Raw genomic sequence first — 18,654 nt, 5'->3', positions numbered from 1 at the left:
CATTGTTTCCAATGCATAAAAAAATAGACATTACATTGTTTCCAATTAATAAAAAATAGACATTACATTGTTTCCAATTAATAAAAGATAGTGGATCACAGCCATATACGCCCACCACGGCATGCGGATGGTAAATATTGAAGATTTAGGGGCCAGGGCAATAACTCTGCTTTTAACGGTCGAAAATAGCTCAAATTCGAACTTGATCTTCGTTTTATTAATATGTATACACATGCCGAATTTCATTTGATTCCATCAAAAAATCTATTTTTAGAGCGTTTACAAGCAAATGTTGACGGACGGAGCGACGGACGGACAGGGGTGCCGACATTATACGTCCACATAGAGAGTTAATAATAGACATTACATTGTTTTCAATCCAATAAGAAACCCTTGAGTAAGTAAACTCACCATTTATGTAGATGCAGACAAGAAATATTACTGTAACTGTATTTTAATTCTTAAGTTTTTTTTTTTACCTGCAATCACAATAAAACTTATTACAACTTCAACCAGAAACTGCATCGACCAAAATTAAGTCCCTTCCATATAAAAACTTGGTCCAAATGAAATCATAAAGACTATGTAAAGAGATATTCGATAGCCGTATTCCACTAAAGAAATGGGGTTCCCAACCATGCTTACATAACCTTTGAAAAGCCACCATAAAAGCCAATTATGAAAAGCCACCTTGCTGAACAATCTTCTTACAAAATATCCAATCTAAGAAAATGCCTGTGAACCTTCGCAGGAAAAGGGTTAATCAATTTCACCTCGTGTATGTTTAGGCCAAATATTGCTGCCATGAGACCCTACCAGGGAATGAAGACTTGGCTTGGGGTAACGATTACAACAAAACACTAATGCTGGGGGAGGGAAGGGTTGTGGGTGGATCACGAAAATATTTCGCACATCTAGCCTGAAAAAATCTGTAAGAATTATGTCCCATGTGTAATTTTTAGAGCAAAATATTTCTCAATAATGATTGCAAAAGAAATTTTTGGAGTGGATTAAACCAGCAAATATTTTATCGGTGGCCTGCTATGCACGCTGAATTTAGGTCACTTTTGCTCCGAAGGCATTCAATTTATTTTGCACGTGTATTCCTAGGTCAGATGAGTTGCCATAATGATCTTGAAATACCTGCAAGGGGTCCTCAACAACTGACTTTTCGCAGATCACACCTAGTGCACATCGCTCTACGTTAAGCCGCCATGTGAATTTTCCCGACGTCTCCCCTAAACGTCGCGTCGTTTTCGAAGTGAAACAGGGGAGTAGTAGTTGTTTTAGGCCCTATAACAAAAATTTTCCACGAAAAATAGGAAATTTGTGGCATGTCACCACTTTGCATATTATTTTTATTTCGTTTTTATCAATAAGGGCCATTTTCTTCAGAAGAATGAAGAGACAGAAAGATTATTTTAGTACCAACCTCTAAGAAAAATTATGGATCCTTGAAAAAGGACCAGACGATATTTACACTCAAAAAGTGGAGGAGCTTTAATGTAGTCCGAAACATTGCGCAAAAAATCAGCTTATGATTGGAAATATACAATTCAGAAACGACTTTTTCTACCCTAAATTTTTAAACAAGATAATTATGCATGTTCATGATAATTGTCGCTGAAAATAGGTCGACGTAATGTGGCAATGGAAGTGAATCTACATACATGTATATGATCGAAACCATGCTATGCCATTTCGGTTTTTCAAACTTCTCTTTTAACGAAAATTAACTTTAGTCCTACTCAACAGACTAGCTTTAAAGCGGAAATCTGGTAGTTTGATATATTGTCTTATGTAAAGTTTCTATTCTTTAGTCATGTCACCTGGTTAGTCCAACTGATGAATATATACACTTTTTGACCAAGTTTGAGACTGTGTGGAATTTCGTACAAGCAATAACTTCAACTTTACAGTACAATCAGAGGGACTTGACATTAAATGAATCAATCAAACTAGAAGCGGTACATGCATGCTGTTTTCAGGTCGGTGCCTGATATTTAATTAGTCGCTGCCCGAAAAGATAATATCTGAGGCGCAGCTGCCCCACAACTCCAACGCCTATGTTACTCCTTAAACAGTAACAGTAGTAAGTAAAAACACTTTAGATTAAAATTAGTCCAAACTTTCGTTCCATTTTTTCTCAGCTTTTTATTTTTAATTTAGGTACTTCTGTTAGGGTCTCATGATGAGCCTCTTGAACATTCATCTCTTTGATGACCCCGGCAGTCAATTAAATTCTTTCCCTCTCCAACACTGGGCTTTTGTGAATAAAAGATGTATTAAGTTAATAACCTAGTCTTATGCTCGGAATACACCTTTTGTTCGTGTCCCCAAATCCCAGCAAGTCCCAATCAGATTAGGAAAATTGAATTGGCCTCGGTTCTCAACTTCTAGCAGCATATAAAATAATACAAGAGTGGTAACAAGCCAATTTATTCAAGCCATGCATATAAATATAAAAGTTAATAACAATGTAATGCTTGTTGTATCCTTGATGAATAACAGTTGAATATAAAAACTGAGGTTTACTAGATCTACACATACTGTATCTACAAAATAATAAGATAAATCAATACAAATAAGAACTTATGCCTTTCAAATAAAAAAAATAATCATATATATAAATTCATCCAGAATGATTTCACCACCAATAAAATAATAACTTCGAAAATATATTTATGCAAAGACTTTCAAAAGCAAATAAAGTCACTTTGATGACCTAGAAAAACATTAAGTTAGTTTGTGCTGAAAATAGTATAATTTATAGAGAAGATGTCTTATATATCTAGCACTATCTTTAGTTTTCATACTTGAAATAATCTTGAAATGAAAGGCTCTGGGCAACCTGATATATACCACTCATTTATGAATAGAAATCATTTACAGACTAAGACCAGATTAAATGGCACAAAAGAGTATAAAAAGAATATAGAAGAATTTATAAAATATTTGAAATAAAGAAAAATGAAAGTGAAGAAAATGACATTATGATTATGAACCACCCACCCACTCCACTTATCAAGGAAATATCGAAATCTAATGCCAACCTATGCCAAAACTCATCTCCCCCACCTTGCAATATTAGGTCTTCAGGTATCAATTTTCATTAAAAAAAACACAGAAGTAATAGTTCTATATCGCTCTACAATTGATGTTTTGAGCACTACTATATTAGTGTAAATATCATGTTTTAGTAAATAATCTTGAAAAAAGGTTACACAATATCTCCTACACTAGCATGTATAACTAACCTCTGGAAAGAATTATAGAGAATTGAAATGACCTTCAACAGATACACATGGTGAATAGTTATATATGATTTGTATATTATCTAATAGATGATTTAGGTCTTAAAATATGAACAATATCTAACAGTACAACATGCAATATTTAACTTAATTAAACAATAATTGTATTCTATAGTCTAATTATAATTAGCTTGGTCTATATAAAGCTCACATTGTTCAAAACAGTTAACTTTGAATGCAATTCATTTTGTTTATAATCAAATTTGAAATGTGGTCTAGTAGAGCTTAGGATATTTTTAAGCTGAGTTAATTCAAAGATACCATAAAGATTCATCATGTAATAAATAATTCAAAATTCCTTTCACAATAATTTTCTCAAGCACAAAATGATTTTATTGCACAATCCAGTGAAAGTCTTTATTTCACCATTTCCTAAATAGAAGTATATCAATGTGTCCCAAATTCCTAATCCATTTTCTTTCCATTAACCATTTTAAGACTTATAATGGCACTCAAATGCATTCTTGTCCTGAGTTACTGATGAACTAAAACTTAATTATTAAAAATTAATAATCATTCCACATTATTTCTTCTTATTTTGTTCATCATAGGCTTTTTTCAGTCTTTTCTTGAGTTCTCCAGGAAATTTATCATAACATAGTTTACATACTGGTTTCAGATCAAACTCGAAAAACTTGGTTCTGAAAAACACAATATAATACATTAGATATTAGTTACCTCCCTTATGTTAGTTTGAAACAATATACAATTGAACTTACAAAAGTACAGGCAATTATTCTCTTCATTCACACATTATTAAGTTAAATAGCAATTGAATGTAAACAGCCAGTTGAATAAGGTAATATAGTAAGCCTTAGTATTTGTAAACCACGATAATTGTTTCTCGACTGTATGAGCAAGATGATGTAACTTTCAAGACATTAATATAACATTCCAACTTTTATATTCCAACTTACTTTTGACTCATTTTTCTATCACAAATCGAACAGGCAAAATGGTTCACACACCAAGCCTTATTGAAGGCACTAAATACTGAAAACCAGAAAAATAAATTTATCGTTGTGTATGGCATGACAAATAGTTAAAAGAAAGGCTATATGCCACTACAACAGCATGGTGGCATACACTACTATCACTCAATGGATAAAGTTATTTCCAATTTTTATTAGCACATATAGGCATACTAATTTTGAACAAAATCAAAAAATTATTTTCACCATCAATTGGTGATGAGTCACCATGTTAGATAACAGACAAGCACGACAATGTGTAAGAAAAAGACTCCTTGATTATTATCTTATTCAATCTTGTTCTAAATATGTCTATCCCTGTTTCCTCTACCATACAAGGTTTAATTTCCCATTGGACAATGTTCCCAGTGTATTAATCATACTCCATAACTAACTATTGATGTCAAAATAAAACTCATCTCAGACTTACCATCTCCATTGATGATATTATTACATACAAAACAGATATTACCAAATAACTACAAATATACAGAATAATGCAGTCACATAATGGTTCATAGAGTTAACCATGGTTACAAAGTTCACAATGAATACTTGATAGAGCTAACGTGGCTTAGTGAGTACACTTGAAGATCTCTGCATAGATCAAGAATACCTTCAGATTTTTCATAGCAGGTTCTCCTTGTCAGAGGGGCAGACAGCATAGTCATTTTGATGGGACAATAAACCAAAGCCTTATGTCGTACAGGCTGTGCAACTGAAGATCCATGAAAAAGCAAGGGATCTGTAATATTGGAATGGTGCACATTAAAGCTAAGAATTGACTTAATATAACTTACCTGATGATAATGCAATTCACAATAAGCCAAACCCTTCTTCTCATAATGCCTAGTTCCTAAAAATGGTTTCTCACATTTGGCACACACAAAATGCTGAAAATGAAACATTGAGATGATAATTTCTTAAATGCTATCAATCTATTTCTCTTATGCTAAGCATAGAAAAATAGAACATTGATTAGTATGATTTATTACCCACATGTGTGGCAATTCCTCCTGCGACTCTCTAGTCTACAGAACATCAAAAACACAAAATACTTACCTCAACATGCCAAGCTTTACCTAGAGCATGAACAACTCGTTCTTCTATAGGTCTCCTGTAATAACGAGAAATAGACATAATGTTAGTTTAAAACCCTCCTCAACAGTTCTAGTATTTAAAGTAAATTCATGGGCAACATAATAAGTTTATTTCTAAAGATTATATGAGACAGAATTCTCTTCTTACCTACAAGCACCACATATAGGTATTCCCATTTTATCATGACAACGTAAACAGAATAACTCTCCTGTCTTTTCCCTGGCATCAGCTGTTAATTCAACACTAAAAATATCAAAATATAAGCAGGTGTCAAATGAATTATGAATTAATAAGGAATCAAATATAACTTATGGTATGCTTTCAAGAGGTTAATGTCTGAATCTGTTACAAAGACTGCTTCCACTGCACCTTACAATTTTCAATGTTTGACACAGCCAAGCTTTCAGCAATAGCCAATACATGTATATCAATGCACTGATCAGGAGTTATATCTAGATCAAAATTATACTCACCTACAGTTGGAACAATTAAAATGATAAGGATGGTAAGCTTCCCCTTTAAACTTAATATGACCCTCTTCAATAATAGAACTAGAAGACATCAAAATTATACATAGAATTAATTATTTGTCATTTAATAAATAAGACAATAACAACAGAAAGCTGTTATTAGATTACAAGATAAGTAATTTACACATTTCAATAGTCATTTGATATTTTTTTTAAAAATCTGAACTAGGTTATATTAAATTATTATCAAAAGATTGAAACTTACTGGCATTTATGACAGACATATTTTCCTGAACCTTTGGCCTTTTCTTTAGCATTACATTCCCGACATAAGGCTCTAAAAATAATACATAAATTTTTAGTTTACAAAAGTTGCTAATTCTACCAGTGCCTGTTAAGGATGAAGCTCAAAGCAGAAAAAGATTTTCAGATGGAATAATTTGTTAAAAGCTGAGAAAATCCTCGTCCTAGTTTATTTAAGAAATAACTACATATCAATAGTAAGATTCCTGTCTTGTCATTGCATATTGCATGGAATTCTCCATCTTCAGTGTGATTTGAAAATCACTAATTTACTCCTTTCTCTCTTTAAATATAGATTAAACTAGCAGATAATTTAAAACAACAACAAATCATGTACAAACCTTCCAGCATTTTTAACAAAACCAGCATCTGATAATGTTATATTACATAATTCACAACAGAAACAGTCTGGATGCCAACTATTGTTCATAGCTTTAATAACACGGCCAATAATAAATTCCCCTGTAACATACATATTACATCAATACATTACTTATCTCTGTCTGTATATTTTAAACATTAAACATACTCTTCACTTTTCCCTTAATCATCTTTGCTTCAATTTCAGATATGCCAAAAAGCTGAATAATGTTTTTATTTCTATGTTAATTGATCTTATATGCGATTTCAAAAATTTAAATCGAGACAAAACATACCACATCGTCCACAACATGGTGCAAAATTGACATGGAAATCATGTTCACAATATTTTCTACCTTCAAACTGAAATATAAAAGTTATCTCCCTCTAATCAGTAGAATAAAAACCGAGAAGTATCAGTACAGCACAACAGCAGTATATCGTGAGTAGGCTTGAAACCTCGTGTATGCCATATTTGGCCATTTTGACTTTTTGGTACCGTTCGAAAGCTGGTAAAAACACAGATCTTGTGATCAAAACCTCTCATTCTTAGCTTGATTGTAAATAACCCAAAAACCACCAATTAATTAACACGTATATAAACAGTCAAATTTAAAATCTCGTAGAAATATTATAGTATACGAGGTTCTATGTTCCTTTTTCTGTGGATGAGAAAACCTTGTATACTGTACTGTACTGTACAAGATATTGGTTGAATATGTCAGAGTACTTTAACATTGGTGGTCTGGCAAGAAGAGAGAAATAACCTTCAATATTTGAAGGCATGGTTGGAAATGACTTTTTTTATTCAATGCCTACCTCGTAGAATACACCTTCAGGAAATGGTTGGAAACATTGAGCACATCTACAAACAAAATACAGCAATTAATTAGATAAGCTTACTTTAGAAGATAATTTCAGGAGACAACTTAACAATTTTGAAAGTTTAATAATGTTTCAGAAAAAAAAATTAACATGCTGATCACTTGTAAATCTGTTGAATTTGACTTAAGCTTATACACTACTGACAGGAGGAATCAGTCTTCCTATATACAAATGGTTTTACTGGAGAATTTAGCCTTAAGCTTTCTAATGGGTAGCATATGAGTTGTCTACAGATGTTTTATAATGAAGTTGAATATAGAAAAAGCAGTAAGATATCTAAGCTTTGGTAATAAAGTAGTAAATATAAGACATAAAGATATTGTATATTTCAAAGAAACCTTTGTAATAAATAATAAGCAGCAACATCAGCACAATCATATCACAGTTTTACACATAAAAACAAACTCTGAGAAAAACACAATAAATCAATTCAAGAAAGGCACAAATATAAAAACACGAAAACTTAGCCAATCACAGAAAACTTTCGAACAGCCACAAAGAAAAACTTAAAAGTGATAGGCTTTTTACATAGTTACGACATCATGTGAATGTAACTCTTCAAAAGAAAAGAACAAAATAATGAGAACTGAAGCCATCACATACTCACACAAAACAGCTCGGATGCCAAACATTACCATTGTAGTTAACCATTTGGTCATTTGGTTCAATATAATCATGACATTTAAAACATGCCGAAGCTTGGGGTGTATGATATCCATTTCTGGTAGAAAATTAATTTTTAGTATGCTCATATGTTTTTTTTTAATTGAGTTATATCATGAACTTGGAAAGTTCGAGACACGAGGCCAATAATTTTGAAAAAGTTTTTTAAAGTTTCTTATATCAAAAGATCTATAATCTCAATATATATAAGTAGTTGAAGAATTGGACATTTAAATGCATTGTGGATCATCTAGTGTTCCCAGATTACATGATGTTATATTTTCCAATATCATACATTTGAACATACTACATTATTAGTATAAATTATCAAAATGAAATGTGTCAAAATTATCATTAATAATTAATTACAGAATAAAATAATTAATTGAAAGGAAATTTGATAAATTACTGTACATAAATGAAATATTATGTGACTTTAAAATTGAAGCAAAATGAAAGACATTTAAAAAGGATGTAGTGAAAATGAACCAGCTTCATGCATGACAAGTTGATGATAAGTTAATAAGGAAACATGTTAATAAATGACAATGGAATGAGGAACACAACCCAGCCTAAAACATATAACTACTAGGAGTCAAAAACCAATCTTGAAACAGTTAACATGAAACAAACAGAAAGCAACAAAAAATGGTAAAAATATTATCATCATGCAAATAATTCAGAAATCTTTAACAGTTTCAGTGAAACCAACACTGAATAATGTTTCTGGATCGGCTATACAATTTTCTTGGCGTTTGTCTTCATGCATTAGCATTCTTGCAGACTATGATATTTCTGCTAGCATGGTTAGGGATATTTATGGTACCCTTTTATATAAGCTAATACCACTACATCATGATAATATTGTTTCAGATTTTGAATTTGGTTTTTGTTCAAATTTTGGTTGTTTCATGAATTCTGTTTATCATAATCCACATTTAGAATGGAGACATAATCAATAACTTCCATAGAAACTGATCTACTTTTCATGCTAAACATACATAATGAGACAAAAACAAAGTAACAAATTTCCATTATGGAAACATAAAACAATTTTATACTTCTATCCCTTTTCTAAACTAAAATTGATTCTCAAAAAAACTGAGTTGACAAATTCTATACATGCTCTACCGAAACACAAAATAAACAGATGAGGAGGGGGTAAAACTAAACTATAACTATTTTAACTAGAGTAAGAAGAACGAATAAAAAACATTCTGAAGAAACCATGAAAACAAATAGTTTGCTATCAAAAAATCTTAAACAAATTGCAAAAGAAGTTAGTGGAAAAAAATATGCACACTTCCTATACCAGGATTGAACCCTGGACCTTCAGGTTAGCGAGCATGTGTCTAACTCTCTGAGCCACAAAATCAGTTAAAAACAATCAAATCTATAACATCAGTTAATGTACGGTATGTAGACATGTATCAAATTTGCCTAAATCAGTTTAGATTCTGGTGCATTTAAAAGTAAATATTAAGTGACAGAAGGACAGATGAACATTGTGCCAACAACAGGATCATCTCTATAAACATGTCACTCTTCAAAATTCAAACCTCAATTTTAATGCATGGATTAAATGTATCCACAGCAAATGAAATACATGCATAACAACCAATTCAAATTAAATGAAAGTAAACCAGAATATATTACTGAACATTACTTTCAGTTTACATAAATTTTATGACAACTAATCTGAAAGCTGATCAAATATTTATTTTTGTATAATATCATGGTTCATTATTTATATCTTAGTAACAAAATTTCTTATTTTAGCTGAATCAAGAATTTGATTAAAGCTTTGAATGTAGAGTCTTTCAATTCAAATGCATGTGAACCATACAGTAGATAATCTACATGTGACATATTTTTTTTTTGAATAACAGATGAATGGATCCATTGCATCAAAAATAAATTAATTAATTCAATGACAAGATATTCAGATGTAAAGGAATTTATTTTTTTTCTGTTCAAGATCTCAATAGGGTTTAAAAATATAAATGAAGAAGATAAAGGTCATATAACCATTCCCTTTAACTAGTCAGTTACCATAACTAATACCTACATATAGTTGTTACTATCTATTTATAACTTGGTATATTTACTACTACTTATTTAAAATAACATATACTTAGAGTTCTATTTCTTAGTTTTACTCTGCAGTCAAATAAATGTTAACACCTTAAGAAATTAATTTTAACTACCGGTAGTTCAGTTAGTCTTTTGGTAGTTCAGTTAGTTTTTCCGTTATAAATTTTTAAAACCTTGTAAAGTGTTCCTCTTTAAACATTGCATGCTCCCCTTTTATAATTTTCCATACTCTTTTATGTACATCTACTTGAAAAATGCAGATACCACTAAATTCTACTAAATTCTAATCAGTTTATAAGAAGAAATAAAACAATTTGAGTTACTGATAAGTCTACTGATATGAAATATTTTACTCACACAAAACAATGGGTGTGCCAAACTTCACCATTAGAGTTTACTATCTGTTCATGAACACCAAAACCTTCACCACATCGACGACACGCCGCATTTCCCAACGACATGTTCGAACTGAAAATATACAAATACACATGAATATATTGATATTATGAATTTACTATATAATGCTGTAATGAGTATTACTGTACAACTACTGCATATCAAAACTGAAATATACAAAAGTTATCTGTACATATGATGAAGTACCAGTAATAATAATGTAAACTTTCTGACAAATTAAAAACAATACACATAATGAATTCATAATGTATACCTGCTGCTTGACATATCTTAACTAAAATATATACAACTGTGTAAAAAATACTTAAATTATTGTTGACTCCATCATCTAGATCTGCTGTAGTGATATTACAAATTATGATGACTCAATGAAAGAAAGCCAAGTTGGTATTAACTTGCACTGTATGATGTATGATATGATCTCAGTAAGTAATGTAGCATATCATACGATAATCATGTAATCATAGACCCTTCATTCATAAAAACAGGTTTTAAGGCATTTTATCTAAATATGTGTTCAAGAAAGATGACATACATATAAGTTTACCTGTTTTATGAATTAGTTTAGTGAATTAAACTGGTAAATATATATGACCACTGACATTCAGTAAACTATCCTACATATTTGTGTTAAATCTACCTAGTTCTCTGTTCTATAAATGTCAATAGTCCATTCTAATTTTAAGTGTTTTTTAATTGGAAGCTATGATGACCATCATTGGCCACAAATGTTTTCATGTACCGGTACTGTATATATTGCAATATGTAAGTACATATATTATGTTATGATTTCAAAGATCTGAACAACCTAAGGCAATGGGGTAATCTGGTTTCTGCAGCTTGTAGATATTTCCACTGCATAGAATTAAGGCTTCCAAAAGCACAAGTTTTGGTCTATCTGTGAAGATATAAAATTTTAGTTAGAACTCAGGTAAGAAGCTTATAATGAAGACGATATCATTCACGAATAGCAAGATATTGTTAAAATCTAAGATTACCCCAATAATTCACTAATATCAGTTGTAGATCCAGTTCCATTTTCATTTGGTAAGCGACGCCTCTGAAATAATGGACTCTCAGTCGTTGAATTCAGGGGTTGGAGTCTGAAGTCAGTTTTCTTCTTGACCACAGCCATTTTGTCAGTTTGTCACAGAATAACAAGGAGAATTTTTTCTATTCAGGAAATGTTCAATATATTATATCCATGCACTAGAAATATCCAAATTATACTATCACTGTGAATTAAGAAAAAAAAATCATAAAACCTGTACCAACACTTTCCCTTTCTGACTAACTAATTAAAAATGTCTCATAAAAGTTCCCTTAAAATTTTTTTGATATTTGTCTCAAAACATTAAACAAAAAAAAAAGCTCTAATATTTCAAAAAAAAATAACTCAAACTCCTCATAGACCTTTCATTTTCGACTACATAATTAGAAAAGCTTTCCCTTGCTTTAAAACTTCTATGTCCAGGAATTCAAGATACACATAATAATATCCACCCTAAGAAGATATAAGATAGTCATCACACTCTCACTATTTTATGGATATAACTAAAGTTAGGTTTAGTTGATATGTAATATGATATAAAGAATGTCTATTGTTAATCTGGCCAGATTTGACAGGTAACTGTAGAAAAATTAGACATTCAGGTAGGTAGGAAATAACAAGGTGAAGGCCATTTCATGTTGCCTCAAGCTTGTAACTGAATACTTATAATGAAAATCAATTGAGCGTTAAACTTCTATATGCATAATTAAACAAATCTTACACATGTTATAGAATTGACCAATCATTATAATGTAAAGGGAAAAAGCCCTCTATATATTCACAATAACAATTGATAAGAGATAAACTATACTGCGTATATGTACTATTGTTCACTTAGCTCTTTATAAACATTTTGCCAAATTTTTTCAAAATAATTATCTTTAAGGCCTATTATTTAAAATATCATGATTGATTTGTATTGATTATATTCTAAAACTGTACAACAGCACAATTAGCTAAAACTAAAACCCTTGTATCGCGGAGTACATGAAAGTGGTTAATTAGAGGACTGTTTTCCTTTAAAAGCTCAGCTTAATCTGAGACTCAATTGCAACCAAGGTATTTAGATTTGTCCCTCTTGAACTTTTGCTCAAGGCTTTCAATTACCAAACCTAATAATCTACCTATTCATACTATAGAAATAAGCTTACTTCAACTCAAATATTTTGTATGAAAGTAAAACTGTCCAAACTTTGTTCAGGTAATTCTCAGTGTATTTATCATTGTCAATTTCTAGTAAAATAACTGTGTCAAAATAAGATTAACAACTACATTTCATTGACCGAGATAACAAGATACAATTTGTTATTATCATAATAAATAAGACTGTTGAAATTTCCTTTTTTTACATAAGAATAAATAACAAAATGACTCTGTGAAGCGTGAATATTTCATACCAACATGGTACAAAATAATGAAATAAGACACTATTGTTAGGTGGTCAAATATTCAAAGTTCACATTGTTATGGTAATAGATGCAACCTCTTTCTGACAGATCTTTAGTGTGTCTTCAATAAACCAAATATTTAGAACAGCAAATTCTTCACTACCTATAATGAACATACTTTGTCCTCCAAGAATAATAACATCCAATTCTGCAAAAATCTTATAAAGCCATAAAAACAGTGGAAAGAAATGTCTGGCCAAGTCAATTCCCTATTCAAACTCAAGACACATTCATTAACTTGAAAATTGAAGACAGCATAAAATCATTCAACTAGTAAAATTTCAAGCCTACTTTCCAGTTGTAAAAGGGTTACTGCACCTCTGAAGTAGCCTTCATAAATAGAACAAATTCACACATATTCCTACATCAAAAAACCAAATGTGCACCAACTAAAAACTTTCCCAATAATTTCATAACAAGATTATTACAAATACAAGTAATCCACAAAAATTCAATTCACTCTTCCTAATGTTATAAATGAGAATGATAAATATGTGTTGATAAAAAGATAGTCCAAATAAATACAATCCAATAGTAATCCTTTCCAGAAATACAATAATACTATCTCAACTATTTAGTTACAAATACTCTCTCGTCTTATTTACATATGAATGGGAACATCTGAGATAAGTTGCTAATGGAAATGAACATCATTAAGACTGTTTACGACATGTCAACACACCACATTACACCTGTCTAGTAAAATATCAATTACAGCCTTCTAAATGTCACCAATATAGATAATTCTTGCATTAATTCAATAAACAAGTTGTAGGTATGAGCCTATGAAGGCCCACCAAAATCATGTTACCCCCTGTAGGTATAGACCTATATCTATCATAACTGTCATCTATATACCAGTGATTTATAACTCAACTGGGCGTGAGACAAGGTAAAGATTAAACTAGTGTCACATGGTATTTTACTCTGTATATTTTAATATTTACTTTCATTAAGTGATATTTAAGGTAAGGAATGTAGTCTTAATTTAAATTTTAGCCTAACTATGTCATTTTAATACTTTCATAAATAATATCTGATATGTGGAACCAAGTTATACAACAGTGCCCTGAAATTTCACTTTCTGACATATTCAACTATCAAGTATTGACCTTAGATATAAAAAAATACTAGAAAATGACTAAAATGAATCGATTTTCCATACCTTATAATTTACCAGCTGGAAAGGCTCAATTTCAGTTATCAATATCACCTTTTTGCAATGCAATTCTAAAGCTCAATTGACTTTTTTATTCACAGATATTGATCGTTTCATAACATGCCCAATTCGAGAAACATTTTCCCAGTTTCATGAAAATCAATTGAAGATAAAATGTGTACTTCCAAATTATCCTGAGTTACTGAAGGCCTGAAAGTTAAGGCTTATGTCAGGAATTTAACTAACTATACTGGCAACTGCAGGTGCAGATTCTGACTGCTCAGGTTGGCTATTTGCTTTATTTTTAATTGCAAGTCGAACACAAGCAACTGATGGCAACTGGCAGCACATGCACTTTTTTAGTTGTCAGTATGATCAAATTTTTCTAATTACCACCCGTTGCAAACAGTCCATGAGATTCCAGTTGCTCCTAGATACAGAAGATTAACTGTCATCACTTATTATATGTTTTTCATCATTTGCAGATAAAATTACTATTTTTTACTGTAAAACATAAAGTTAGAAACACATTAAAACTTACTCTTCATCTATTTCCAGATCACCTTGGTCAATACATTCTAGAGAACCATCCATTCTTAAACCAGGAGTTAAGTTTCTAATGCACCGAGTAAACGTTCAGTGGCTTTATTTAAAAGACAGTCAAAGACTACCATATGATATTCATGTGCAAATCAAATGGAATTTAGTAAAAACAATTGTAATGCCTTATGGAACAATATACCAAAGCAATATAAATGTGTCACTTTCCATTGGTTGTGTGACATACAGAAAGGGTGTAATCTTTCCTTCCTATTATTATTAAACTGGTTGCATCTGTAAATTTTGTAACACTAATGAAGACTTCAACAGGAGAACATCTTTGACAAAATATAACTAAGAGCTAAAGAAAGTTTTGAACTGAAAAGCTTATTGTCCTAAATTGAAGATAGCTGTGGTACCAAAATCTATCCATTAAATTACTTAATTTAGAAACACTGTCAACACATACAACTACTTTAACTCTTAAACTTCAAGAAGTTAAATATTTGAAGTTATTTCCTGTTGATATTAACATAATATACCATATTGATAATTTACATATACAGACATTCCTATGTTTTATAATCTTAACTAGGGTAAACCACTGCGAAGCGAAATTGCTTTATATGCACTAGGCAGATTTAACTTCTCTGCCATCTTCATATTCTATTTTATCATAATTTGCAGCTCATTCAACAGAATGAAATTGGAATGTAATTCATAGTTGATATGTTTCAGACAAGTGGTATTTGGGCATCTGGAGTGTAGTTTGAGTTAGTATGATTTTAATAGATAGAACAGCTGCTCTAAATGTACAGAGAGAGACATATGCAACACCATAACCTGATGATTAGAAACAGGTAGGATTCTATTTTGAATATGAAACATGGTAAATTTCAATAATCATTATCAACTAGAATAAATATTCTGTATTACCCACTTTAAACCTGAAATAGAGGATGACTCATCCCAGATCCCACTGAATTCTACTTGATAAACTTTAGAATAAGTTTTACATATCACTCTGTTTCATCAAAAGTATTACTTACAAAGCATTAATGATTTAAAATTTTTTCTTAAGGAAAAGTCAATTTTTTGGTAATTTCAGTGCAGCAAATTTGATTAGCTTCTGGTATCATCTAGCCATATTAACATTCTTTCAAAACACTGCAAAATAATGTTGCCTAACTTCCTGTATTTAAATTTTGTATTTGCAAAAAAGAAATTATTGTTTGTCTGTCGGTCTTACCTATGTTAAGAAATAACAACTTAGATTTTTGAAGGAATAACAGTACAGGTACAATAAATTGATGTAAACAATGTACTTACAAAAAGTCAAAATTGTCGGCGATTATAGCTGGCATCTTGTAACTTAATTTACTAATCAAAACACCAAGATAAATATATCCAATTAACAAGATCACTAATTAGAGAGTGCTAAAATTATCTACATCTTCTTCCAGCATAAACAGCAGATGTTAGTCTGTTACAGTGGTATACTGGCAGCATATAACCTCAATCTCTATTAACTAGTAACTCACTCTACAGGCCGGTGGTTGGCTGGCAATCTGGTTTTTATTTGCCATCTATTTTAAGATATAAGAACCAGTATGAGTATCCTAGATCTTTTAATCAAGCTCACCTACTAGAATAGCATAGTTGTTGAATGAAAATTTTGTATACACCGTTGGCAAACATTTAGGTTAATATCTTATTTATCATATGACTTTAAAATAGAAGACACATTTTTTTTTGACAAAATCATGACCTATTAATATAAAAAAAAACCTGTTAAAACAAAACAGTGCAAGTGGCACAGAGTTCCATCTGAAACTTAATTATGGATATGGTAAAAAAATTATTTGGACAATACCGTACCACGAGGAGGCATTTAGTCACTCTGAATTCATTATACCCTACTAATAAAAGTATAAAGAACAACTTTCCATTAGTATGATAATATGAAATCCATTAAGGTCTCTTTGACATCATTATTAAGAGTATCACATTGTAGTTTAAATCATTCAAAGCAGTAGAGATAACATTTGTGTTTTGGTTTTGATGCAATAAATAGAAGTATTTAATAGGCCTAATTATAACCTTTTGAAGTTTACAATGACAGTGTGATAATTCAGTGTGTATTCAGAAGACAATATCATTATGTAAGCACTTATTCAAGTTATGATTTGCTATGTGTTTCATTTCAGGAACATGGACAAAAACCTACCTGAAAAAAAAATCCTATGCCATGGCAAAATGGATTAATTGTGGTAAAGATACAACAAAAGGTCCAGAGTAATCTCCCTTAATGCAAAGATAAGCAATACTGAAAATGAAAGGTGATACAGAACTATGCCTGGTTTTAGGTACACGAGATTGAAGCAGTACTGGTTGGACTAATTTTGAACATTAAATCTAAAAACCTTTATTTCTACACCACAAGTAGCTAGGCTTACTTGTAATGTAGTAGGCCTAGACAATGACGATAGCGGCACGGCAAATAATAAACAATAAAAAAAAAACTGTATTTTTTTTGTCCGTCCCTTCTTTGCTACACTCCATCAACATTTCACCGTAGTTTTATTTGACCCCTGTGTAATTCAGTTATTTATATCTGGATAATATTATGAATACATTAGCCACATGCTCACCTTCCTGTCATAAATACCATCCAACTTTATTTATATTACATTCACCAACACCTAGTTTATCATTTCAATAAATTACACGAAACGTGCCATGCGCCAACTTTTACTTCCGGTTTACAAATTAGGAAATGGTTTTCTGAATGTAGTCTCGATTGTCAAACTTAGACTTGAAAGATAAGAAATTCATACAAGATTATCACACAAAGATTTGTGACAGAGACCTGAAAGTGTTGTAGGCGTTTTGTTTTTTAAGGAAAAAATTCAATGAGGGTCCATCCCATGTTATAGTTAGATCATATGTTCTTAACCATTTAAATTTGATTAACAAATTGACATGTAAATTGCCATTCGTTCGTCCAATCTTAACTTAAGACTTATCCATTATTGCATTGTAGTAGCCAGACTACAGAAAGAATATAGATAGACCTGCGTCTCCGGCCTTTAAAAAAATCATCATTCTCCTATTTTCCTCCCAGTGTCTTCCTCAGCATATCTCAATTGCTTATGTTTGCTCAATACCTGCTCAATGACTTCGCATTGTTTAATACCCTTTTATCTATTGTCCCTCTTAATCTCTATATTGTTTCTTGTTGGTATATATTTTGTTATGTTTTATTATCTAGGCATTACATCTGATGACGACACGTGTATATTGTGTTGAAACGTTATGTGCCCAACCTTATTAAAGAAGTGTGTTATATTCCATAATATTGTCTTGTGTTTTGTTGTGCTCCTCGCTTCTATATGTCGTTCAAATGTTATATCTTTAGAAAAATTAATGTAAATACAGTGGTGTAACCTATATTCGTGCATAAGGATTCATCACCGAATTTCGTCAAAATAAAAAAACGGGGAAAAATTGCATGTCTTAGAGATGTTTTTTCAGATACCGGTATTTTAAAAAATGATTGAAATTTGTTGTTTCAATTTTCTTTATAAATCCCTCACCTTGATCCATATTACACGAGTAACCAACTTTTCGTGTAGCCTACAATGTTTGATCTATACATAAGTCAATAAAAATACGTTGTATGGATACCCCGTGGTATAGGCCTAATTATCTTAACATTTATCTTTAATATCAATTCATTATAACTAATGACAATTCCTTCAAAGATCAATGATTTAAAAAATAAATAGTGACTGTAAAAATAAGATAAGCAAAACGCAACATATATTGTGGCCCATAGAATTTTTCTGCCGACATGATATCCATTAGTTTGTCATGTG

General features: G+C 31.1%; 1 protein-coding gene across 1 annotated transcript; it reads right to left on the bottom strand.

The window, feature by feature from the left end:
• Positions 1-3,837: 3,837 nt before the first annotated feature.
• LOTGIDRAFT_158825 (hypothetical protein) lies at positions 3,838-10,622 on the bottom strand (the record flags this gene model as incomplete). Its single annotated transcript, XM_009052252.1, has 12 exons — positions 3,838-3,955; positions 4,232-4,307; positions 4,716-4,764; positions 5,086-5,178; positions 5,348-5,402; positions 5,534-5,629; positions 5,860-5,937; positions 6,122-6,193; positions 6,501-6,621; positions 6,816-6,882; positions 7,339-7,384; positions 10,519-10,622. The coding sequence occupies 12 exons, from the start codon at positions 10,620-10,622 to the stop codon at positions 3,838-3,840; spliced, it is 975 nt and encodes a 324-aa protein (XP_009050500.1).
• Positions 10,623-18,654: the final 8,032 nt, after the last annotated feature.

Source organism: Lottia gigantea, assembly GCF_000327385.1.
Source record: "Lottia gigantea unplaced genomic scaffold LOTGIsca_18, whole genome shotgun sequence".
NCBI classification, from domain to species: Eukaryota; Metazoa; Mollusca; class Gastropoda; family Lottiidae; genus Lottia; species Lottia gigantea.
This window is presented reverse-complemented; position numbering and strand designations above follow the sequence as displayed.